General features: G+C 45.2%; 1 protein-coding gene across 6 annotated transcripts in view; it reads right to left on the bottom strand.

The window, feature by feature from the left end:
• SLC44A5 (solute carrier family 44 member 5) overlaps window positions 1–27,080 on the bottom strand; it is a 219,064-nt gene that overhangs the window by 28,073 nt on the left and 163,911 nt on the right. For all 6 annotated transcript variants that reach the window (XM_040360677.1, XM_040360678.1, XM_040360681.1 and 3 more), the window contains 5 exons: window positions 25,828–25,931; window positions 14,778–14,851; window positions 12,612–12,682; window positions 7,166–7,254; window positions 3,538–3,622 (listed from right to left, as the gene is read on the bottom strand). In XM_040360677.1, coding sequence (XP_040216611.1) covers window positions 3,538–3,622; window positions 7,166–7,254; window positions 12,612–12,682; window positions 14,778–14,851; window positions 25,828–25,931 — 423 coding nt within the window. The remainder of the gene's footprint in view (window positions 1–3,537; window positions 3,623–7,165; window positions 7,255–12,611; window positions 12,683–14,777; window positions 14,852–25,827; window positions 25,932–27,080) is intronic.

Genomic DNA, 27,080 nt, shown 5'->3' with positions numbered 1-27,080 from the left:
AATAAGGTATGTATTCTGGAACTCTTCTAAGGGTAGGTGCATGGAAGGGGATTGACTTGAGGTTCAAAAACAACCTGGAGTTGACTTGAAATACCCACTAGATTTCACATACAGATGGCTAAATCTCAACAAATAAACCAACTGTTGTAACTCTTAGCCAAGCCAGTGGAGATCATTCTATAAAATATATTGAATTACTTCGTTTTCCGCAATACGTGTGTAAATCTTTTGTAGCTAACAAAAAAACCAATGTATAACCAATACTCTCTTTGTAGTCTTTAATGGAGAAGTGAAGTATGATGTCCCGTACACACGATCGGAAAATCCGACAAGAAAAGTCCGATGTGAGCTCTTGAACGGAAATTTCTGACCATGTGTATGCTCCATTGGACTTTTGCTGTCGGAATTTCCGCCAACAAAATATTGAGAGCCGGTTCTCAAATTTTCAGACGGAAAAAATTCCTTTTTGGAAAATCCAATCATCTGTAGCAATTCCCACGTGCAAAATTCCGACGCATGCTTGGAATTTTTTTTACGCGTGCTCGGAAGCATTGAACTTAATTTTCTCGGCTTGTCGTAGTGTTGTAGGTCACCACGTTCTTGACGATCGAAAGTTAAGAGAACTTTTGTGTGACCGTGTGTATGCAAGCCCACCTTGAGTGGAATTCCGTCGGAAAAAACATCCAAGGGGTATTCTGACGGAAAATCCGATCGTGTGTACGGGGCATTAGAGACCATTAGCTGGATTCAAGTAGATGAGCCTAACGTTAGGCAGGCGTAGCCTATCTCATATACGCTACGCCGCCGTAAGTTAGAGAGACAAGTGCTGTATTCACAAAGCACTTGCGTCCTAAGTTACGGCGGCGTAGCGTAAATGTGCCGGCCTAAGCGCGCCTAATTTAAATTGTGAAGAGGTGGGCGTTTTTTATGCTAATGAATCGTGACCCGACGTGATTGACGTTTTGAACGAACGGCGCATGCGCGTCCGTGGACATATCCTAGTGCGCATGCTCCAAATTACGCCGCAAAGACTTATTGGTTTTGACGTAAACGTAAATTACGCCCAGCCCCATTCACAGACTACTTACGCAAACGACGTAAAAATTAAAAAATTCAACGCGGTTCCGACGTCCATACTTAACATCTTTTTGGTGGAATAACTTTAGGCCTGAAAACGCCTTACGTAAACGGCGTATCTTTACTGCAACGGGCAAGCATACATTCGCGAATAGGCGTATCTCGCTGATTTACGCATTCTAGGCGTAAATCAGCGTACACGCCCCTAGCAGCCAGCCTTAATAGACAGCTAAGATACGACGGCGCCCGCGGTCGTATCTTAGCTAGATTTAAGTGTATCCCAAATTGAGAATACACTTAAATTTACGACGGCGCAGATTCAGAGTTACGACGGCGTATCTACTGATACGCCGGCGTAACTCTCTCTGAATCTGGCTACATATTTTTACCCACTGGAGGACTCATCCACCCTCTTTGTCCTGATGACCATTAGTGATGGGAAATCAAATATTCTAGGGTTTCACCAGAACAAGAACCATTGGTTAGAAATCTTCCCATGGGGGGATTTCATTTCCTTTTGTGTCTACACAGGCAGCACAAAATAAACGGACTGACTGGGTTTTATTCCCTCTGTATTCTATCCAAACCTATAAAGAAGAGTGTTGACTATAGACACAATTTAATAATTAATGGAGTTTGATGAAATACCTGTTAACAGATGTACAATTTATCTAACTGCCATTAGGATTCAAGAAGGAATGTTATCTCTATATATAATCCAAGTAATTTTATAGAATAACCCCCACTGGCTGGAGTTTCATTTGTCGCATATGAAGAACCAGCAAGAAAGTACAACAAAGAAAATACAAATACGGACAAGAGAACAGAAACAGGCAGCACAAATAAGCTAGCGAGAACTGGTGGGTTGACTCTACACTATGCTCCCTCCATGATGTTCTACTGGAACACCTATGTGATCACAATTTGTGAATCCACAAAAGTCTATATACTTAATGTACTTTATATGTAATGAATATAAGAGTTTCTAACCGTTCCATCCTTGTTAGAGTACAAGGAAGAGAAATTACTATGTTTTATGAGAAAGCAACTATATGGATTTATCATGCAGACTCTAATGTCATATATAACACAAACTACATCACAGTAAAGCCTGATGTGAAAAACTGATGGCCCAGTCCATTACTGGTCTTTTAGATACGGATAACCCAAAAGTCACATTGACATTTCTAGCAGAAAGTGATCTTTAAAACAAGCCCTCACTGACCTCAGTAGCTACAGGCACTATGGAACAGTTCACATCAAAAGCACTGAGGGGGTCAAAGGTCTTTCTCCCATCAGCTCAGCTCCCCCTGTTGCCCCCTCCTAGCAATGACTCAGCTGTTCAGCTACCCTTGCTCTCCAATCACATTGGTGATTCAACAGCTCTGCTCCCCCTGCTCCCGCAGGTCAGCTCACCCGCTTCCCTCCAAGCACTTACTGAGCAGCTCACCCCGCTGCCCCCCCAGCAGCTTAGATCCCCCCTCTTCCCTCCAAGCACTTACTTAGCAGCTCAGCTCGCCCTGCTCCCCTCCCAGCAGGGCCCCAGCAGCTCAGCTCACCCCTCTTCCCTCCAAGCACTTACTTAGCAGCTCAGCTCGCCCTGCTCCCCTCCCAGCAGGGCCCCAGCAGCTCAGCTCACCCCTCTTCCCTCCAAGCACTTACTCAGAAGCTCAGCTCACTCTGCTTCGCTCCCAGCAGGGCCCCAGCCGCTCAGCTCACCCTGATTTCCTCCAAGCACTTACTCAGCAGCTCAGCTCACTCTGCTTCCTGCCCAGCAGCTCAGCTCACCCCGCTTCCCTCCAAGCATTTACTCAGGTGCTCAGCTCACCCTGCTCCCCTCCCAGCAGGGCCCCAGCAGCTCAGCTCACCCCTCTTCCCTCCAAGCACTTACTCAGCAGCTCAGCTCACTCTGCTCTGCTCTCAGCAGGGCGCCAGCAGCTTAGCTCACCCTGCTTCCCTCCCAGCAGGGCTCCAGCCGCTCAGCTCACCCTGATTTCCTCCAAGCACTTACTCAGCAGCTCAGCTCACTCTGCTTCCTGCCCAGCAGCTCAGCTCACCCCGCTTCCCTCCAAGCATTTACTCAGGTGCTCAGCTCACCCTGCTTCCCTCCCAGCAGGGCCCCAGCAGCTCAGCTCACCCCGATTCCCTCCAAGCACTTACTCAGCAGCTCAGCTCACCCCGCTTCCCTACCAGCAGGGCCCCAGCAGCTCAGCTTACCCTGCTCTCCTCCCAGCAGCTTAGCTTATCCTGTTACCCTCCTAGCAGTGACTTATCAGCTCAGCTTCTCTTACTCCCCCCCCTCCTCCCAACTTTGACTTAGGATCATTCCAGTTTCTTTTGGGGGGGGGGCAGGGTAAGCTGGTTTCAGACCTAGCAAAATGTATTTTGTCATATTTGGTTGACAAAACATTGTTGTTTGGGTGGGGTGGGAGGCTTCCCCCTATAAAATGCAATACTTACAAAAACACAGGAATAGTGTGTCGACACACATGGCATAGACGCTGAAAAATCCATGTGCTACAAGGTAAGATCCAATTATCACTGTCTGCAGGGAAGAGAAACAAATGATTATACGATGACATTTGACTATAACAGAATTATTTCTATCACTTTACAGCAATGTAATTTAGTAATTGAACTGCTCAGACGTGTCTGATAAAATCTAATGTGTGTTTGTGCATTAGGAATATATTTTAAAGTCGAAAGAATAAAAATGTGTCTGTGTTACCCTTAGGCCCCATGCACACGAGATGCTGGTAAACTCGAGTTCAGAGGCATTTGGGCATTTTTTTCAACTGCCCCTGAACACATTTAATGTTATCCTATGTGTCCATGCACACAGTCACGTTTTTCTGCGTTTTAAAGCAAAGGGTAAAGTAAAGGGTTTAAAGTAAAGGGTTTAGGCTCGTTTTTTCAGACGCAAAATTTTGGGTTCAGACGCAAAAGTTTTTGCGTTTCAAAGCTTTGGGAGGGTCTACAATGTCTTTGTTATGAACGCTGATAGCCGCAAACGCGGTAAAATGCCGCTAAACGCGGCAAAACGCAGCGAAATTCGCGGCAAAAATGGCGTTTTAAACGCCGGTTTTTGCCTTTAAAAACTTGGGTTTACATGTGTTTGCATTTGCTTCTCGTGTGCATGGGGCCTAAATAACCAATGACATCAGGTATTTTGCTAATATTAAAAAGAGAGAGCTGGAATCTGATTGGTTGCTGTGGAGAACACGTTCAGTTACTTACTTTACTGTTTATTAAGAAGATTATATTGTCTGAGTGATGAATGCTCAGCATCACTTATATTCGTTTCTTAGGGTAGCGTGCAAGCAAATACAGTCTCCCTAGGAACACCCACTCCCCCTGATATTCAACCATTAAGGCATTTTCATATTTTACTGTATTTTACTGGAAGGGTAGTTGATGCTTGGAATAGACGACCACAGAGGTAGTGAGTCAGTGAACAGTAATTTTTAATAGTTTCAAAAATGCTTGTAACAAACATAAATCTATACTCAGAAAACCCCCCAAAAAATCAAAACATGTCACGTCATGTCACTTTTCTAAGTTTCTATGTACAGTATCTTACAAAAGTGTCAACGCTGAAGAAATGACACTTTGCTACAATGTTGTGTAGTGAGTGTACAGCTTGTATAAGAGCCGGTTCACACTAGGGCGACACAACTTCCAGCGCGACTTTCAGAGGCGACTCCGACACGACTTGAACATGAACCACAGGGCAATCTGGGGCGATTTACAACACGACTTGAAGTCGTCTCCAGGACAGGAGACATTCCAGTGGCCAATAAAACAACAATCAGCTCTGGGAGAGGGAGGGGGAGGGAGGGGTGCAGGAGATGTTTCCCTGAGAAATGTATGTTATCTTCCTGGAAAGTAGCTTCAGATAAGACAGTGATCCGACTTCTGAGGCGACTTCCATTGAAATCAATGGGTACAAATCGCCTACAAGTCGGATTGAAGTAGTACAGGAACCTTTTCTGAAGTCGGATCGCCTTGAGTCGTGTGTATTAACACCGCTCCCATTCACTTCCATTGTTTTTCTCTACAGCACGACTTGGGACGACTTGAGGCGACATGAAGTCGGATCGCAAGTCGCCCCAGTGTGAACCGGCTCTAACAGTGTACATTTGCTGTCCCCTCAAAATAACTCAAAACACAGCCATTAATGTCTAAACTGCTGGCAACAAAAGTGAGTACACCCCTAAGTAAAAATGTCCAAATTGGGCCCAAATTGTCAATATTTTGCTCCTGGCCCCTCCCTCCTGTCGAGTGCCCCACACAGTCACAGCTCTGATTGGCTGGCTGACTTTAATTGACAGCCACGGGAGCCAATGGTGCGGCTGCTGTGTGTCTGCCAATCAGGAGGCGTGTCCCCGGTGGCTGAGACATTCGTGGACATCTCTGGATAGAGATGGGGCTTAGGTAAATAATTAGGAGTGCTGGGGTGGCTGCTACACACAAAGGGTTTTTTATCTTAATGCATAGAATGCATTAAAGGATAACTAAAGTTTTTTTTTTTTAACACAAACATGTCATACTTACCTCCTCTGTGCGGTGGTTTTGCACAGAGAGGCCCTGATCCTCCTTGTCTGGGGTCCCTCAGCGGCACTCCTGGCTCCTCCTTTTCTTGAGTGCCCCGCTGGAGAGCCGCTCTCCCTCGGGGCACTTGTGTGTGCAGGCGCTCCTCCTTGACAAAGACAGCAGGATTCGGCCCTGCCCCGCCCCCCACTCCTGCATCATTGGATTTGATTGACAGCAGCGGGAGTCAATGGCTGCGCTGCTATCAATCTATCCAATCAGGACCCGAGACACCGGCTGGAGCTGGTGTGCTTGTTTCCATCACTGGAAAGATCGGGGTGAGGTAAGTAAAAGGGGAGGCTCTGGGGGGCAGCTGCATCACAGGAGGTTTTTCACCTAAATGCATAGAATGCATTAAAGCGGAGGTCCGCCAATTTTTTTTTTTAAGTCAGCAGCTACAACTATTGCAGCCGCTGACTTTTAAAATAAGCACACTTACCTGTCCAGGGCGCCCGCAATTTTGGCACCCGAAGTCGATCTGTCCCTCGGCTCTCGGGTGCTGCCGCCACCATCTTTGGTAAGGGAATCAGGAAGTGAGTGAGTGAATAACTTATATAGCGCTACAAATGCAAAGTAAATCGCCTCAAGGCGCTTGTTTCCATCCGGTGTCATCCTGATCCTTCAGAAGAGGTGGGTCCTAAAGGCCCGATGGTTTTCCTCCATTTGGATGTTGGTGGGTAGCGCGTTCCATAGCCGTGGTCCTTGGACTGCAAATCTTTGTTCCCCCTTCGATTCGTAGAGGGACTTTGGGACGTGGAGGAGGTTTTGGTTAGTGCAGCCTGGTTCCCTACTGCGCATGCGTGACTCGCGCTGCGCGATCCCACTGGGCCCTGCTGTCTTCTGGGACCTGTGTGTCTCCCAGAAGACATAAGAAACATGGCTAAATTCCCACAGGGATAATCTAAGACTTTCTAAAGGGGTCACTTGTTATCTCATAAGTACATATTGCCACCCTGGAAGGATGCACTGACATTTGTGAGACCCCATAAGATGTCACTTTTGGATTGGTAATGCCATTTCTGGTTGTGTCTTGTTAAAAAAAAAGATTTTTTAGGAGTTACCAGTCTTCCCTAAAATGTGTGCATGTATTAGAAGACACCATAGAGCAGAGATCCTCAAACTACGGCCCTCCAGCTGTTGCGGAACTACACTTCCCATGAGGCATTGTAAATCTCCGACATTAACAGACATGACTAGGCATGATGGGAATTGTAGTTCCTGAACACCTGGAGGGCCATAGTTTGAAGACCCCTGCCATAGAGAATAAAGGAAGCCTCTGTCTCTAGCATGTACCAGGCACTGCCATTGTTCTCTATGGCATCTTACAACACGATTTCCACAGATCAGGAGTGCTGAAGGAAAGCATTATGGAGTCAGTCCCGGGAGGACCGGAAACTAAACTGGAACCTTGGCTCTTCCCATATGTGATTTTATCTAAAGTGGTTGTAGAGAAGAGCAGAATCTGCATAGATATGTCTTTATTATTAAAGTCACTTACCAAGAGTGGCACCCAGTAGTAATTCAAAGATGGAGCTTCATCAGAAATATAAGGTATTCTTCTTGTGAAAAAGAAAAAAGCCAGGACTCCTATAGATACATAAAAATAGAAATAAAGCTCAAAAAATGATCTGGCTGATTACATGCAAAGCAAAGGACAAGCAACAACTTTTCTGACAGCAGAACTCCCAGCAGGAAAATGTTCTATCCGTTCAAATGCCTTAATTGCAGGAATTCCCAGGATTGTATTGTATCCCATATATTTAGAAATATGAACCTACAAGTGGGTGCCTAACTACCCTTTTACTTGAATAGAGCAGAGCTTTCACATCCCTACTCCAGCCACAAAACTGATGTCCTTATCAATATCCTTGTAGCGTGAGGCCACAAGGGGGGGTTATAACTTAGGGGTGCACCAACAATGGTCACAGTTGAACTGAACCATGCCCGAGTTCAACTACCCCCCTACGCTGGTCTGCAATGACCCTGAATTATTAGACCTCTTTCACACCAATGGACCGATCGAGTTTTTCAGGCAGACCCAATCAGACCATCCATATGAAATGGTGGATGTCAGCGGACACCCTGACACCCGCCGGCATCTGATTCAATCTGGTCCACCAAAAACAGACAGATGGGGATACATTGGCTAACATGGACTCCCCCGCCCATTCTAGGTAAAACTATCACCCCTAGTACCAAAGTCAAAAGTCTTGGAGTCATTTTCGATACCTACATGACAATGGATGCACAAATAGGGTCAGTAGTCAGCGCATCCCACCATCTGCTGCGCCTACTACGCAGACTCACCCCCTTTATCCCGAAAGAGGACATTGCAGTCGTGGTGGGAACAATCATCAACTCCAGACTTGACTATGCAAATGCCCTCTATCTAGGACTCCCCAAATACCAAATCACTCGTCTGCAAGTCGTTCAAAATACGGCCGCTCTACTTGTGACTGGGAAAAAACCATGGGAATCAATCTCACCTTCACTGAGATCCCTTCATTGGTTGCCAGTAAAAGACAGAATCACTTTCAAGGCACTCTGCCTAATGCATAAGTGTATTCAAGGAAACGCCCCCCAATATCTATGCGAAAAAATAAAAGCCCATAACCCCAATCGCATTCTGCGATCCACCAATCAAAACCTCCTCCAAATACCCAAAGCCAGATACAAGTCCAAAGGAGATCGAAGATTTGCAGTCCAGGGACCTCGCCTGTGGAATGCACTACCAACCACCATCCGACTGGAGTCGGACCACTTGGCCTTCAGGAGAAAGATCAAAACCCATCTCTTCTGAGGTCAAGGGGTTCCTTACCCATGAAATGGATACAGCGCCCAGAGGCGATTCAGTTCGCATGTGTTGTGCTTTACAAGTCTCTCACTCACTCACTCATCCATCCGGCAGATCAGACGACAGTTGGATGGAAAAGGACTGGCAGTCAGTTTCCATCCTACTGGCCCACAGAGAACAGCGCCCTGTGTCCGTGTCTGCTCTACATAGCAGAACAGACATGGACCTGTCATCTGCCTGCTCAGCAGGGCTCAGCGGAGAGATCCTTCTCTGAGCAGGCAGATCAGCTTGACGGAGTCCGTCCCGTTGGAAAGGGGCCTAAGCTAGTATTCCCAAGCACACCTACATCATCACCTCTGCCAACCATAGAAAATTGCAGCTGGCCTTGTAGGACCACATCCCCTTTAAAGGCCTCTATACCTTGTTTGTCAGTACAGTAAAACCTTGGTTTGCAAGCATAATTTGTTCCAGAAACATGCTTGGAATCCAAAGCACTTGTATATCAAAGCATTCTTTTTACAGGGTATAAAAGAGAAGAGAGGCACCTCTAAAGCCTCATACACACGATCGGACTTCAAACCAACTTTTCCATGGATTTTTATCCAAAGGGAGTTGGCCAGACACACCCATAGCAAACACACGGCAGGACTTTTCTGCAAACTTTTCTAAAACTTTCCCAACATCACGTGTTTTTTCTGCTCTTTACCGCCACCCTTTGGTTAACTTCTGCTATTGTTGGTTGATTTTAACATTGGTTCTGAGCATGCGTATTTGCACTTTGTACAAAAGTCCGATGGCTTGCTGTAAACACGGTCGGACTAGGCACCATCAGACTTTTGTTGCCGAAAAGTTTGTCCGTTTGCAGACCCAACTTTTTGTCCGATGAAACCCGAAAAAGTTGGTCCGATGGAGCGTACACACGATCGGACAAATTTGAAAACTTGCAGATTTTGAAGTTTGTTGGCAAAAAGTCTGACCGTGTGTACCGGCCTTTAGAGGCTCCTCTCTTCTTTTTTATACTCAGTTGTGACATGACGCTACTCTTATATCAAGACCTCGCTTGTATATCAAGGCAAAATTTATTAAAAAGTGTTGCTTGTCTTGCAAAACGCTCTCAAACCAAGTTACTTTCAAACCAAGGTTTTACTGTATATGGACATTAAAGGTGCTAATATATAGAACACACAAATTATTCTAGCATTTAAAAGCTTTTTCTAATTTATTATTGAATACAAATTATTATTCCACCCATAAAATGTAAGGTGCTAAGCATAGTAGAACATTCCATGCATACCAATTGAAATATAAAATCCTGCACAGAGACCCTGCTTACCACCAACACCCTTCAGCCTAATATACGTATATCGAATGCCCCGTACACACGATCGGAATTTCCGATGGAATTTTTAGTCGGAATTCCATTCAAGCTGTCTTGCATACACACTAGAGCTGCACGATTAATCGCGGAGAGAATCGCGATCTCGATTCTCCCCGCCCGCAATATCCCCGCGGGATGACCCGCGATTCTTTTGTGTCACCGCCGGTTCCACGTAACCAGCGTGGAACGAAAATGGCGCCGATATCGGAACCGACATCAGCAGCCTGCGCCGCTGGATGGATGCCTGGGCTTCTCTCTCAGTTCTGTACAACTGTAGTGTGTATCCATGCCCCACCCAGTGGTTGCCGGCGGTACTGCTTCTGATGTATTAATCGTTCTCACAGTTCTGTACAACTGTAGTGTGTATCCATGCGCCACCCAGTGGTTGCCAGCGGTACTGCTTCTGATGTATTAATCGTTCTCACAGTTCTGTACAACTGTAGTGTGTATCCATGCGCCACCCAGTGGTTGCCGGCGGTACTGCTTCTGATGTATTAATCTTTCTCACAGTTCTGTACAACTGTAGTGTGTATCCATGCGCCACCCAATGGTTGCCGGTGGTACTGCTTCTGATGTATAAAAAAGAGACCAGTGATATGGCTATAATGTTAAAGACCATATAACTCCTATGAAAAAAGCAGAATCAAAGTTTGATTCTGCTTTTTTCATAGGAGTTATATGGTCTTTAACATTATAGCCATATCACTGGTCTCTTTTTTATATATAAATATTTTCAGATAAATCACAGGTTTATTTATTTATTTGGGGGGGGGGGGGAGGTTTCTGGCATTCAGTTTTTGAGAATCGTGAGAGAATTGTGATCTTTAGTCTAAGCAAAAGAATCGTGATTCTCATTTTGACCAGAATCGTGCAGCTCTAATACACACTGTCAGACCAAATTCCACCCGGCCAAAACGCAGTGACGTAAAACACTACGACGAGCCATGAAAAAAGTCCATTGGACTTTTTTCATCGGAAATTCCGATCGTGTGTATGCGGCATAAGAAAGTTTGATATCTTACATGCTGGTCACATGGTGGATCTGGTCGGATTTTCTACATGTTCCGTGGATTACTGAACTCATTTCATCATGAACTGTGAAGAACCTCTGCTAACCACCCCACAGCGGTCCCTGCTTCTGTGCTCAGGTATCTATGGATAGTTCACACTGAACTCACACTAAAGCTTTACCAGACCACAAGTGAAACGCATCGAGTCCAAATCTTCCAAGTGGTCCTGGGCCAATCAATAAAGGCTTATTGCGATTTTTTTTACCAAAAATATGTAGAATAATACGTATCGGCCTAAACTGAGGGAAAAAAAATGTTTTTTATCTATTTCTTTGGGGGATATTTATTATAGCAAAAATAATTTTTTTTTTTTTCAAAATTGTCGCTCTATTTTTGTTTATAGCGCAAAAAATTGAAACCACAGAGGTGATCAAATACCACCAAAAGAAAGCTCTTATTGTGGGAAAAAAAAGTATGTCAAGTTTGTTTGGGAGCCACGACCGCGCAATTGTCAGTTAAAGCGACGCAGTGCCGAATTGCAAAAAGTGGCCCGGTCATTTGGCAGCCGAATGGTCCGGGGCTGAAGTGGTTAAATGCAAGGGCACACACACTAAGGTGAGCGGCTATTACCTAAAGGTGGGGAGCACCTGTGTGTTGAATCACAGCACTGTTTGAATTGCATCGATGGATCTATAGATCTATCATCAAAGAAGGACTTTTCATGCAATTTTGGGCTGTGCTGCATCATGCGATGAAGGCAGCACAGTGGATGTAAACCAATTGATGTCACAATGTAGAGAATACGATTTGCTATCATCTGTGCCCAGTCTTGCCACACAGAGTTAATCCAGCGCTGAGCAATCCTCTTTTTATTGTTCAGTGAAATAAAACAGACTTCCAGATAAAGACCAAAGTCCTTGCTTGAGTGACAGGTTATTTACATATCTCGTGCACTAGCTTGCAGACAAGCACAGCTTCTTGTCTCTGTATATTCTGATGGCTGTTTACACTGAACTGTGGATCACCCCATATTTTGAAAACATTTAATCAAAACACAGGAAAGACAGCCAATCCTGGGAGAGCTGGACGGGAGAGGAGAGGAGGAGAGGGGAGGGGGATGTGAATTGTGCACTTTACAGAAGCTGTGCATGTCTGCAAACTAGTGCACGAGATATGTAAATAACCTGTCAATCAAGCAAGGACTTTGGTCTTTATCTGGGAGTCTGTTTTATTTCACTGAACAATAAAAAGAGGATTGCTCGGCGCTGGATTAACTCTGTGTGGCAAGACAGGGCACAGATGATAGGAAATCTTATTCTCTCGATTGTGACATTTTGGGGTTTACATCCACTTTAAGCACTTTATTGAATGTAACTTTATATATATTTTTTCACTTTGTTCATTATGCTATATATGGATTAAGCCACAGCATATATTTGAGTTTGCTTATTCATTTATTTCACATTAGTATCTCGGTAGGATGCACAGGTAGTTAGCGCGCCACATATTATATATTCTATTGTAATATCACACGGCTGTATGAGTACGTGATTAGTCAGCAGCTGCTCTTACAATTATGATCGATTAGCTATTAGCACTAGTAGGTAGCTTGCAAGATCTTATATACTGTTGACATTCTGTATGTATCCTACAGCTGAGTTGCGGCTGTTTTTCTTTAGTTTAACAATTCACTAGCACAGTTTGCTTTTTTTACATTTGTATAGACAGGCCAGTTGGTTGTTAAGATAAACCAATCACTTACCGACAGACCCTGCAACAAGAACTTTGCCAAGGAAAAGCAAAAAATCGGTGACTTTATCCAAAACAGCAACTCTGCAGAAATAAAGGTGACACAAGTGAGTCCAAAATGCTTGGAGGAATATGCAAGACATTTATAACTGGCGCTATGCTGGAGGTCATGGGCACTGCAGCTGGAGGCATCCATTGCTTTTCCACTTAAAGCAGAACCAAAAAACAAGATAAAATGAATAACCAAGTAAAAGAAAAAAAAATGCATTGCAGAGATTTGCCCACATAGTACTGGGATTGCCACTTGATGTCCTTAGTGGGATGGCCAGCATCATTCAACCCACTTCCACCCAGCCCAGGTTGCCCTCTACCAGCTCGAAATGATCCCAAGGTATACTAGTGTTTAATAGATTGATGGAAACATTACATTACATTTTTTTATGATTTATTGGGCCAGATCCACAAATATCCTGTGTAACTTAAATCTTCCAATTTAAGTTACACCGCCGCAAAATTTCTATCTAAGTGCCCGATCCACAAAGCACTTACCTTGAAATTTGCGGCGGTGTAACTTAAATGTGTCCGGCGCAAGGCGTGCCGAATCTAATGGGGCGAGTCCCATTTAAATTAGGCGCGCTCCCGCGCCGGACGTACTGCGCATGCTCCGTCAGGTAACTTACCCGACGTGCATTGCGCTAACAGATGTCGCTCCGACGTCATTTGCTTAGACGTTAACGTAAATGGCGTCCAGCGCCATTCACGGACGTCTTACGCAAACAACGTAGAGTTTAAAATTTCGACGCGGGAACGATGGCCATACTTAATAGGGCTTAGTCAAATAGGACTTAGCGCGATTTAGCGCGACGGGCCCGTCGGAATGTTCGTGGATCGCCGTAAGTGTTCATTTGCATATTCTAGGCCGGCCGCAATGGCCTCGCCACCTAGCGGCCGGCCTAGAATTGCATCCTTAAGATCCGACAGTGTAATTCAATTACACATGTCGGATCTTCTGCCTATCTATGGTAAACTGATTCTGTGGATCAGTTCCATAGATAGAAACAGAGATACGCCGGCGTATCCCTTTTGTGGATAACCCCCTATGTGTTTTGTCCGCTTCAGCCCCGGACCATTTTAGTGGTCAAAGACCAGGCCACTTTTTGCGATTCGGCACTGCGTCGCTTTAACTGACAATTGCGCGGTCGTGCGACATGGCTCCCAAACAAAATTGACATCTTTTTTTCCCCACAAATAGAGCTTTCTTTTGGTGTTATTTGATCACCTCTGCGTTTTAAATTTTTTGCGCTATAAACAAAAATAGAGCGAAAATTTTGAAAAAAAAACTATATTTTTTACTTTTTGCTATAATAAATATTCCCAAAAAATATATATTAAAAAAATGTTTTTCCACAGTTTAGGCTGATATGTATTCTTCTACATATTTTTGGTAAAAAAAAAAATCGCAAAAAGCGTTTATTGATTGGTTTGCGCAAAAGTTATAGCGTTTACAAAATAGGAGACTGTTTTATGGCATTTTTATTAATAATTTTTTTACTAGTTATGACGGCGATCAGCGATTTTTATCGGGACTGCGACATTACGATGGACGGATCGGACACTTTTGACACCATTTTGGGACCATTGTCATTTTTACAAAGATCAGTGCTATAAAAATGCACTGATTACTGTAAAAATGACACTGGCAGTGAAGGGGTTAACCACTAGGTGGCGCTGCAGGGGTGGCTACATGCGACACGTCACTGATAACCGTTCCCGATCACTGGGAACGGTCATCAGTGACAGTGTCACTAGGCAGAATAGGATTAGGTTCACATCTATGCGGGTTGTGCGTGTTTTGTGCAGACACAGCTGCCCATTCAATTAAATGGGCTGCTGTACCTGCGGGGAAAAAAATACACCAAACTTTTATTAAAAATGCGCAGCTGCGCATTTTCGGACATGGGTAACGTGCCAGGTCTGCTGATGCACGGGGGGTGCCACCAAGAATTAATGTGTATGCCAAAGAGCTGCGCGTTTTGCCTGTGGGTTGGGAACGAGCGCGATTACGCATGCATTTCTGATCCGCACAAATGTGATCCTAAGCTTAACAGATATTTCGCTTTCTAATGTAATCAAATGTTTTTGTTGTGAATACAATGGTATTATACAATGCATAACTTACCGCACAACGTTCCTCATCAATAAGAAAAATGCATCTCTCGCTGACGTGCAGAAGTTTTTTCCATAGATGGCAATCTGTAAGATAGAGAGAAGATCCGATCACCCGAAGACATCCAACATCAGACATCAGGCCTGACCTCTGGCTAGGACATAGGGCCGCAACATTTTGGGGGTGCTTACTGCTCTGTTTCACATCATTATTTAAATTGTATCTAAACCCTAAAAAACATGCTTTTAAAATATTGACACTTACCGGTCCTTTGATGTGGTGGCTGCATTTGTTTCCAATTATAGGGCTTTTCCTTTATTTTCACCCGGTGATCCTGCCAATAACACAGTTCCTGTCTAAGGCTTTATGTACACTACAGCTCCTAAGGACCCTTTCACATTGAGGAGTTTTTCAGGCGGTACAAGCGCTAAAAATAGCGCTGCTATCGCGCCTGAAAAACTCCTTCACTGCAGACTCAATGTGAAAGCCCGAGGGCTTTCACACTGAGGCGATGCGCTGGCGGGAGACAAAAAAATCTCCTGTCAGCAGCATCTTTGGAGCGGTGAGAGGAGCGGCATGTATACCGCTCCTTCACCGCTCCTTCCCATTGAAAACAATGGGAAACCGCGGCAATACCGCCCGCAATGCGCCTCTATAGAGGCGCATTGCGGGCGGTATTAACTCTTTATCGGCCGCTAGCGGAGGTTAATACCGCACCGCTAGCGGCTGATACCCGCAGCAATTCCGGCAGTATAGCGCCGCTATTTTTAGCGGCGTTATACCGCCACCGCAGCTCCCGCCCCAGTCTGAAAGGGGCCTTAACTTGAGGATTTTTGACAAAGCTCCTAAACTCAACTCCATAAAGTGTCCAAGTGTACATAGGGCTAGATTCAGCAAGGATTTACGCCGGCGTATCTATAGATACGCTGCGTAAATTCAAAGCTGCACTGGCGTATCTTCTTTCTGTATTCAGAAAGCAAGATACGCTGAAATTAGCCTAAGATCCGACTGGCGTAAGTCTCTTACGCCGTCGTATTTTAGGGTGCATATTTACGCTGGCCGCTAGGTGGCGTTTTCGGCGTAGAATATGCAAATGACCTAGATACGCCGATTCACAAATGTACGTTTTTACGTCGTTTGCGTAAGGCTTTTCCGGGGTAACGTTGCTCCTGCTTCTATGAGGCGTACGCAATGTTAAGTATTGAGCTCGTTCCCGCGTCAAATTTTGAATTTTTTACGTCGTTTGCGTAAGTCGTTCGCGAATAGGGCTTTGCGCAAATTACGTCAACGTCGAAAGCATTGACGATTTGCGGCGGAATTTCGAGCATGCACACTGGGATTCTTGCGCCGTTCGTTAAAGACGTCATTTACGTGGGGTCATGTTTTATTTGCATAAAACATGCCCACCTCTTGCAAATTTGAATTCGGCATGCTTACGCCGGCTGATTTACGCTACGCCGCCGTAACTTACGGAGCAAGTGCTTTGTGAATACTGCACTTGCCCGTCTTAGTTGCGGCGGCGTAGCGTAAATAACATACGCTACGCCCGCACAAACTTACGGCGGGCTACTTGAATCTAGCCCATAGGCTTTAATGATCGTTTAGGAGCTGCTGAGGTTAGGGGGAGGCTCAACCTCCCTCTCCTGACCACGGAAGAATTTCATTCAGGATAGGAACGTTTTGACCGCTGACCGCAAAACGCATCAACATCTCTGAAAAAATTGTAGCGCGACTTTGCTTTTTACCGTGGCTGGTGGTCATAATATGCTATGTGTACATGAAGCCTTGGGGTGCACCCTTACTCAGTGTATTGTACTGTGAAGAAGCAGAATTGCCACCCAAAGTTACTCCCCTGAATTGGACTACAACCCCACCCCCCCTCATCTCATTACATAAAGGGGGGGGGGGGGTTTGTAGACATGTGCACTGCCGCAAAAATGTGTTTGTTTTCATTTCATTCTGTTTTTTTTTTCAGATCATTCATTATGAATTGATATTTTATATGGTTTCTCTTTCTTTTATGTACACGAGCCATCAGTTCGTCTACGAAGTCTTTTTTCTTTTTTCTCTTGGATTGCTTTTTGGTCCAGAATAGACCAGCGGACCTCCTTCCAGCGCTTAGACACACCCTTCAGGGTGTATGTGGCGCTGTAAAGAAATATTAAAATCAATCAATCAATCAATCATCGTAATTCGTAAATTCTTCAATTCGTAAATTTGAGAAGTTAGTAAATGCAAAAAAAAGAAAGAAAATCTGAAAATTAGAAAGAATAACTAACTAATAATGACTAACTATTAAATTATAGGTATTGGAATTTCCTTTCAAATTTGACTGTTGGTGAACGTAACGAATACAAATTTATCCGAAGTTACGATTATCCGAAAATAACGAATGCCGCATCTAAACAAATGGAACAGAAAAAATGTATAATTTATATTAAGAAAAAGTTTTTAATATTGTTATTTATTATTATTAATTCATTACGTTCCATTCGTTTAGATAAGCCATTAGTTATTTCAGATAATTCGTAACTTCAGATAAATTCGTATTCATTACGTTCACTGACAGCCAAATTTAAAAGGAAATTCCAATACCTATAATTTAATAGTTAGTAATAGTTAAGTTATTAGTTATTTATTATTTCAGATTGTCGGGTTTTTTAATTTGCGAATTTTCGAATATTCGAATTTCCAAATATTTGGAAAAATATATTTGGATATTTCCAAATTAACGAAATTTGTTGAAATTCTTTAAGACATGAATTTGGAACAAAACTAATTGCACATGTCTAAGGTTTTGTAGTTCACAGAAGATAGCAGGGGAAAGCTGATAACATTGGGCCAGATTCACAGTCGAGATACGACGGAGTATCTCTCAGAGTATCTATGCGACTGATTCATAGAATCAGTTACGCATAGATATCCCTAAGATCCGACAGTAAACCGTCGTAAACCAGCGTCGGGTATGCAAATTAGCAGATACGGCGATCCACGACGGTTTTTCGCGTTCGCTACGTCGGCGCTACTCTAGTTTCCCATCGCAATTTTAGTCGTCGTTTGACCTGCCCTAACTTTACACAGCAATCGTATTGCTGTATAAAGTATGGCCGTCGTTCCCGTCGAAATTAAAAAATTAACGTCGTTTGCGTAACACGTCCGGGAATACGGAAGTACGCTACGCGCGTCTCCATTCGAAAAAATTACGTCACTTCGCGCAAAGCACGGCGGGAGTTACAAAACGGAGCATGCGCAGTAGGTCCAGCGCGGGAGCGCGCCTAATTTAAATTGTACCCGCCCATTCAAATTGGACCGCCTTGCGCCGGACGTATTTACGATACACCGCCGCAAGTTTCCAGGTAAGTGCTTTGTGGATCGGGCACTAAAACTGGAAACTTGCGGCGGTGTAACGTAAACGTGTTACGTTACACGGCCGCAAATGTATGTGAATCTGGCCCATTGTAAGTGATTTTAGTTCAGTACTCGGGAAGTAACAGGGACGCTTGGATTTCTTTCGTAAACAACAGAAGTTTTTTCTGCACTTAGCCTTAAAGAAAATTAATGCAACCAACACATCTAAAGACCACAAAGCTGCAATATATAACATTTTAATTCTGCGGTATAAATATTTTTTAATGCCTTTCCTATATAACTCTGCTGAATTATTTATTTTTAGAATATTAGGAAATTAAATGACACTAAACTCTGGTATGTATTGTATTCATAAGTTAGAAAAGTCCCTTCTATTGCTCTCAGCCTCCTCCAAATCTTCTGATTCCTTTTGTTTGCTGCTCTAATCTGTCCTCCTGTTAGAGGGTGGCTACGTTCGATCTCCATGATCCCACTGGATGTAGGAACTCCATTAGGGGCGCAGGGCCACTACCCCGCCCAATCCATGAGCCCAGCCCTTAATCTCCATGCAGGGCGCCGGACGCATGCATTTCAATGTGTTTTTTTTTTCTAAACCACGTGATTAGAGCCGGAGACTTTAATTAGCTTAAAAATGGGTGGGCTCGGGGCGCAGAGCATTGCGCCCCAAGCCCACCCACTCGTGTGACATTAGCAAATTAATATAAATTAATAGATTCGACTGAAGGGGCCCCCTAAAATATTTACCACCAGCCGCCATTGATAATCACCCTTTGTTGCTTGCTCCAAAGATGAACTATGGGATTTGCAATGTACCGTATTTATTGGGGTATAGCGCGCTCCCGCGTATAGCGCGCACCCCTAAAGTTACCCGAAATTCCTGTGGAAAAAAGATTTTTTGTACTTACAGTTTTGGTGTCTTGCGCGGCGTCCATCGGCGGCCTCGTCGGGTCCGGCGTCCGTCTGCGGCTTCGGGTGTCCTCTTCCTCGGGTCCGGCGTCCTCGCGTCCTCCCCGCTCGTTTCCCGCGCCGAGTTTGAATACTGCGCCGACATATACAGAGCGCAGTACACTTGTGTATAGTCGGGCAGGCTCGGCTACTCTCGCGCTGACGTCCTGTACGTCCAGGACGTCAGCGCGAGAGGAGCCGAGACTGCCCGACTATACACGAGTGTACTGCGCTCGGTATATGTCGGCACAGTATTCAAACTCGGCGCGGGAAAGCGGGTATCAGCGTATATCGCACACCCACGATTTTGCCCTGATTTTCAGGGCAAAAAAGTGCGCGGTATACGCAGATAAATACGGTACTTAGAGCAGTTTACATGACCACAACCAACGTTCATATTCCAAACAAACCGTAATGTGGGGAGCTCCTATTGGCCAGCGGGGGGAGCCAATCAGCAGGGCCGGCGAACTCGATGTCCGCCGGACACCCGCGATCGTTCCCGGCAGTGACAGAATGGGGATCTGGCTGTGTAAACAAGGCAAATCTCGGTTCTGTCAGGGGAGATCACACAGATCCTGTCTTTCTGCTATGCAGGAACATGGATCTGTGTGTTTCCCCAGTCACACCATCCCCCATGCAGCTAGAACACACCTGCAGGGAACATATTTAACCCTTTAATCGCCCCCTGATGTTAACCCCTTTCCTGCCAGTGTCATTAGTACAATAACAGTGCATACTTTTTAGCACTGATCACTGTATTAATGTCACTGGATCCCAAAAAAATGTCAGAAATGTCAGTTAGGTGTCCGATCTGTCCGCCGCAATGTCGCAGTCCCGCTAAAAATCACTGATCACCACCCTTACTAGTAAAAAAAAAAAAATAATAATAAAAATTTCATAAATCTATCCCCTATTTTGTAGACGTGATAACTTTTGCGCAAACCAATCAATATACGCTTATTGGGATTTTTGTTTACCAAAAATATGTAGCAGAATACATATCGGCCTTAAAACTGATTAATAAATTAGTTTAACTTTTTTTTTGTTTTATAGCAGAAAGTAAAAAATGTGTTTGTTTTTTTCAAAATTGTCGCTATTTTTTTGTTTATAGTGCAAAAAAAATAAAAACCGCAGGAGGTGATCAAATACCCCCAAAAGAATGCTCTATTCGTGGGAAAAAAAGGACATGAATTTTGTTTGGGTACAACGTCACACGACCGCGCCGCAGCGCCGTATCACAAAAAATGGCCTGGTCAGGAAGTGGGTAAATCCTTCCGGGGCTGAAGTGGTTAAGTAGTGAACGTTTATGGATCATTCTTGGAGAATAAGGATACCGTTTAGTGTCACTTTAACACTGTGAGGCCCCGTACACACGGTCGGTTTGGTCCGATGAGAATGGACCGAAGTTCATTTTCATCGGACCAAACCGACCGTGTGTATAGGACATCGGTCTGTTTTCCTTCGGTCCAAAATTTTAAAACATGCTTCAAAACCGAACCGATGGACCGCTACCCCATCTGACCAAACCGATGGTTAGTACAGAAAAGCATCGGTTCAAAACCCACGCATGCTCAGAATCAAGTCGACGCATGCTTGGAAGCATTGAACTTCGTTTTATTCAGCACGTCGTGTGTTTGACGTCACCGCGTTCTGACCCGATCGGATTTTGGACTGACGGTGTGTACACATATCAGGCCGTACGGCCACTTCAGAGGTGAACCGATGAAAATGGCCCCTCGGACCATTCTCATCGGTTTTGTCCGACCGTGTGTACGGGGCCTGAGACAAAATGATATCCAGCCAAAACTTTTCTTTAGTTTTGGAGAGAGTGAGGAATGGTAAGAAGGGTTAACCTTGTTTTTACTGCCATCTATTTAAGAGCCTTCACCTCAATTACTTGTCTGCATCAGGGACACAGAAATAAAAATCGATTGCTATTGTGTTGCTCCTGAAGAGAGCGATGTGTGCTCCGAAATGCGTTGAGTTTTATGAAAGGTGTTATATCCTAATTGGAGGTTTTCTATTCTAGTACTCTTATGGGATTGCATTTTATGATTCTTCTAGCCCTGTGGAAACCAAACAGGCAGAGGACTATTGCCATGGATTGTCAAACTGGCAGCTAATTTAGATTGTTGGCATTTAATCCACACTACAATCGATACGCTTAGAAAGAATATTGGGCCAGATTCACAAAGAGATACGACGGTGTATCTACAGATACACCATCGTATCTCTGACGTAAACTGGTCCTATCTATGCGCCTGATTCATAGAATCAGATACGCATAGATAGGGCTAGATCCGACAGTGTTACACTGTGTTACACTGTCGGATCTATTTTTAAATTTAAAAATGGCGCCGGGGGCGTTCCCGCTGATTTACAAGAAATAATATGTAAATCAGCGAGATACGCAAATTCACGAACGTACGCGGACCCGACGCAGTCTTCTTACGACGTTTCCGTAGCGGCGTACCCGTCGTATACTTACCCTTTCTTTTATCAGGCGCAGCCAATGTTAAGTATAGCCGGCGTTCCCGCGTCGAATTTGAATTTTTTAACGTCGTTTGCGTAAGTCGTTCTCGAATACGGACGGACGTCGTTTACGTAAGCGTCGCAACCACTGACGTCCTAGCGACGTCAGTGGGAGCAATGCACGCCGGGAAATTTCGCGGACGGCGCCTGCGCATTTAAATCGGCGCGGGAACGCGCCTGATTTAAATATGACACTCCCCTAGCCGCGGAATTTGAATTCCGCTGGGGGATTTAGGATCCGCCATCGCAAGTTTGGAGGTAAGTGGTTTGTGAATTAGCCACTTGCCTCCTAAACTTGCGGGAGCGGATCTTAATTCACGTAGATGGAGCGGATCTATAGATCCGCTGATCTACGTGAATCTGGCCCATTATGTTCTCTACCAGATACACTGTCAATCTGTGTTGAAGAATAGCCTGCTGATAACTGCTGATCCCCTTCAAACCGAAGGTGTTGTTCATACGGCCTGGTTGTGACAGTACACCGTTGTGTTTGACCCACAACAACACACCAAAGTGAGCAGTATACTTTTGATTGAATACACCCGAGTGGCACTCCGTGGGCCAGATTCAGGTAGATCCGTGCAATATTTGCGTGGGCAAAGGGCAACGATGTTTGCTCTGCGCCCACGCAAATATTTTGAAATGCCCGCGATTCACGGAGCAGTAGCTCCGTAAATTGCGTGGGCGCTATGCTAAATAGCCGGGCGTAAGGCTGCCTAATGTAAATGATCCCACCGGGGGCGGGAATCATTTAAATTAGGCGCGCTCCTGCGCCGAGCGAACAGCGCATGCTCCGTCGGGAAACTTTCCTGACGTGCATTGCGGCAAATGACGTCGCAAGGACGTCATTTGCTTCTAAGTGAACGTGAATGGCGTCCAGCGCCATTCACGAATCACTTACGTAAACGACGTGAAATTTAAATTTCACGAGCGGGAAGGGCGGCTATACTTTAGCATTGGTTGCCCCTGCTACAGCAGGAGCAACCTTGCGCTAAAGTCGCCGTACGGAAACTCCGTACCTTGCGTGCGCAGGGCCCGCGCAACTTTTGTGAATCGGTGGTAGTATGCAATTTGCATACTATACGCCGATCACAATGGTCGCGCCCCCTAGCGGCCAACGCAAGAATGCAGCCTGAGATATGAAGGCATAAGGAGGCTTATGTCTGTCATATCCTAGGCTGCAGTCGGTGTAACGAGGTTCCTGAATCAGGAGCACTCGTTACACCGGAGCAAGTAAGCACTTGCGCCGCGCAACCTATGGTTGCACGGGCGCAAGTGCTTCTTGAATCTGGCCCCTTGTGTTTTTTTCAATGTTGCTTGTTCCTGTTTGGAGGGATCAATGTGATAGTAGCCTTGGAGCACCAAGTTGGAAGAATACTACTAGGTAGATTCAGGTACGGACGCGTAACTTTGCGGCGGCGTAGCTTAAGGAATTTAAGCTACGCCGCCGTAAGTTAGCGAGGCAAGTACATGATTCACAATGTACTTGCCTGCTTAGTTACGTCGGCGTAGCCTGAATCGGCGGGCGTAAGGGCGCCTAATTCAAATGTGTTGGAGGGGGGCGTGTTTTATGGTAATGAGGCTTGACCTCACGTTTTTGACGTTTTTTTTACTGCGCATGCGCCAGGCGACTACATTTCCCAGTGTGCATTGCGGCTAAGTACGCCGCACGGGCCTATTGATTTTGACGTAGACGTAAACGACGTAAATCCTGATTCACGGACGACTTACGCAAACGACGTAAAAATTTCGACGCGGGAACGGCGGCCATACTTGACATTACTTTTCCACTAGAGCAGGGATATGCAATTAGCGGACCTCCAGCTGTTGCAAAACTACAAGTCCCATCATGCCTCTGACTCTGGGTGTCATGCTTGTGGCTACCAGAGTCTTGCTATGCCTCATGGGAATTGTAGTTCTGCAACAGCTGGAGGTCCGCTAATTGCATATCCCCGCACTAGAGCTTAGCTCTAACTTTACGAGGCCTATCTCTTACGTAAACGGCGTAAAAGTACTGCGTCGGCCGGGCGTACGTTCATGAATCGGCGTATCTCCTCATTTACATATTCTACGCCGACCGCAATGGAAGCACCACCTAGCGGCCATCCAAAATATTGCAATCTAAGATAGGACAGCGCAAGCCGTCGTATCTTAGATATGTTTAAGCGTATCTCTGTTTGAGCATACGCTTAAACATAAGTCGGTGTAGATTCTGAGTTAGGCCGGCTTATCTACTGATAAGTCGGCCTAACTCTTTCTGAATCTAACTATACCCCACTATTGGACTAATCTGCGCTTCTTGCTTTACATGGGGTTTTATTGTTGAGAAATAAAAAGCTGACAGGGGTTCTAGCCGTCCACTACTTAAAAAAAATCTATCAGTACTCATAGAGGCAAATTTTATTCCTTGTATTTTTTCAGTGTTGCTTGCTCCTGTTTGGAGGGTTCAACATGGTGGAGCCTTGTTGGAAGAACACCACCCCACTGTTGTGTGTTAGGGTTGCTGTTAGAAATCATGGGGCCCCGTACAGCCTTCTTAATGAGGCCCCCCCCCCCAAGCCCGCCTATATCCCTTCCCCTTCTAGGGTGCAGCAGGACAGTGGCATTGACAATTTTTTTGCCTACCCCCTTAATTTAAGCCCTGGTAAGCAAGTAGAAGTGGGGATGTGGTCTAAAAAAAATCAAATTATTAATTTAGGCAGAAATGAACAATAAAGCTGCCCCGGGCCCCCCTGTTTAGTTGATGAGACCTGGGCCCAGTACAACAGGACCAGTTGTACTGCCTTATCAGCGGCCCTGCTACCGGTACTCAAGTTCATTGTATTTTTTCAATTTTGCTCATTCTTGTTTGGAGGAATTGATGCTATGGTAGCCTTAGGCCACGTACACACGATCAGTCCATCCAATGAGAACGGTCTGAAGCAAGTTCTAATTTTTTCGACCGAAGGTTAACTGACCGATGGGGCCCACACACGATCGGTTTGGACCGATGAAAACGGTCCTTCAGTCCGTTTTCATCGGTTTTGACCGATCTTGTGTACGCTGCCTGAGAAGACCAGTTTGGAAGAATACTAACCAAATGTTGGACTGTTCTGCTCCTCCTGCTTTATAAGGGTTTTGTTGTTGAGAATTAAAAAGCTGACAGGGGTTCTAGACACACTCTACTGTACTTAAAAAAAATACATAAAAATCTACCGGCACTCATAGAGGCATTCTGATTCAGTATTGCTTGCTCCTGTTTGGAGGGATCAACATGCTGGCAGTCTTGGAGGACCAAGTAGAAAGAATACTACCCAACTGTTGGACTATTCTGCTCCTCCTTCTTTACAGGGGGTTTTATTGTTGAGAAATAAAAAGCTAGACTTCCCCTACCCTACTAAAAAAATAAGTGAAAATTGGTTGCGTGAACATTATAGCAATACATAGTCTACAAAATATGTGATATATACTGGAATAGTTTTTGTTTATTATACTTGTAATGGCGGTGATCAGCGACTTATAGCGCGAAGGCCGACAATCTGACACTAACTGACACTATGTGGGAAGTGCCACTGACATCTCCAGTGACTCTAATACAGTGATTAGTGCTAATATTATACACTGACAATGTACTAATGACACTGGCTGGGAAGGAGTTAAACATCTAGGGTGATCAAAGGATTAACTGTGTGCCCAGCCAGCGTTTATGTGTACTGAGTTAGGTGTTTTTACTAAGGGAAGTGATGGATTTTATGCCCTGCTTTGCAGGAACACAACATCCACAACTCCCTCCCCCCATGTCAGAATGAAGCTCTGCCTTGTTTACATAGGCAGAGCATCATTCTATGTCTTTGACTGACAGGGCAATGAAAGGGTTAAGTGTGCACCTAACAATGTTTACTATGTGTAGGGTGTGCTAATTTTACTAAGCAATGTGCCGGTTTTTATTCCCTGCCTATCTGGCACATCGCCGCTTTAGAAGAGAGCTCTGTGTTGGTTACATACACAAAGCTCTTTCCTGTCTCTCGTTCGTACGATCGGTGGGTCCCAGCCTTAAATTATTTGCTGAGAACCACTGACCGGCATGTGCTGGAGCCAGATACGGCACAGTCGGGCTGGCGGGCACGCGTGCCCCTTACCCGGTAATGAAGAATCTGATGCAGCCTGCCCGCAATGTAGCAGTAAAACTACATTGCGCTGTCGGCAAGTGGCAATACAGAACAGAACATATACATACCATAATATAGGCATTCCTGTTTATAAACTTGATGAACTTTTCCAGGCACCAGAAGCAGCATTTCAAGCAGCACAACAGAAATCTTGCAAAGGAATTCTGAGAAGCTAAAAGGGGTAAAAGAATATAAAAAATGTAAACTTTCAGTGCCCTCACACACTAAATTTTAAAACCTCCATTCTAACCCCCCCCAACCCTCTGTCCAAATTTGTTAAAGCGAAGTTCCACCCAAAAGTGGAACTTCCGCTTTAAGCACTCCTCGCCCCCTTACATGCCACATTTGGATGTCATTTTTTTTGGGGGGGGGGGGCTTCGGTAGGAGTGGGACTTTCTGTTCCACTTCCTACTTCCACCCAGGGACTGCCTAGGCGACTCCTCCCTCTAGGCGATCTCCTGGGACACGTGACAGGTCCCAGGAGATCACCTGTCCACTCCGGGAGCGCAGCGTGACTCGCGCCTGCGCACGGCGTGCCCCGCCGTGAACCTGAAGGCTGTCACGGCCGGGTGCCCAGAATGTGAAGGAGGTGGTGTGTTACTGGCTAGAATCACCTGGTGAGGGAAAGAAGCCCAATGCCTCGTACACACGATCGGGTTTCCCGGACTTTTACCGCTGGGAAATCTGAGAGGAAAGACGAGAACCGGCTCAGCAGCTTTTTCCCCCTACACACGACCGGTTTTCCTGGCAGGAAAACTGCCATGAGAGCTTTGGCCGGGAAACCCGGCCTTGTGTATGCTCCCCGCAGGCTTTCCCTATAGGAAAACTGCTGGGTTAAAAACCACCGGGAATCCCGGCGGGAAAAAAGGAAACATGGATTCCCGGCCGTTTTCCTGTCGGGAAAACTGCCATTGAGCATACACACAGCCAGTTTTCCTGGCCAAAAGCTGTCACGGCAGTTTTTCCAACGGGAAAACTGGTCGTGTGTATGAGGCTTAAGAAAACGAATGCAGGCACCACATCTAATGATTGGTAAGCTGCAACAGATTATATTTTTGGGCTTATTACCACTTTAGGATGAGCAGCTGTGTCTGTGCAGCTGCTGCTTCCCCAAAGACTTTCACAGGTAGAGCAAAGAACATGTGAATGAGATCTTACTTTCTTTTTACATTTTTATTATCCTGTGGTGGGGGGCTCTGGTGAAATATCAGGGGTCATTTTTAAGACAGATAAAGGATATTCCTCAGTATCTTTCTCTGCAGCCTCAGCTGCACTGGAGATGAATGAATGTGAAGTACTGTAAGGTTTACTTTTCATTCAC

Source organism: Rana temporaria, chromosome 7 (genome assembly GCF_905171775.1).
Source record: "Rana temporaria chromosome 7, aRanTem1.1, whole genome shotgun sequence".
In the NCBI taxonomy this organism is placed as follows: Eukaryota; Metazoa; Chordata; class Amphibia; order Anura; family Ranidae; genus Rana; species Rana temporaria.
This window is presented reverse-complemented; position numbering and strand designations above follow the sequence as displayed.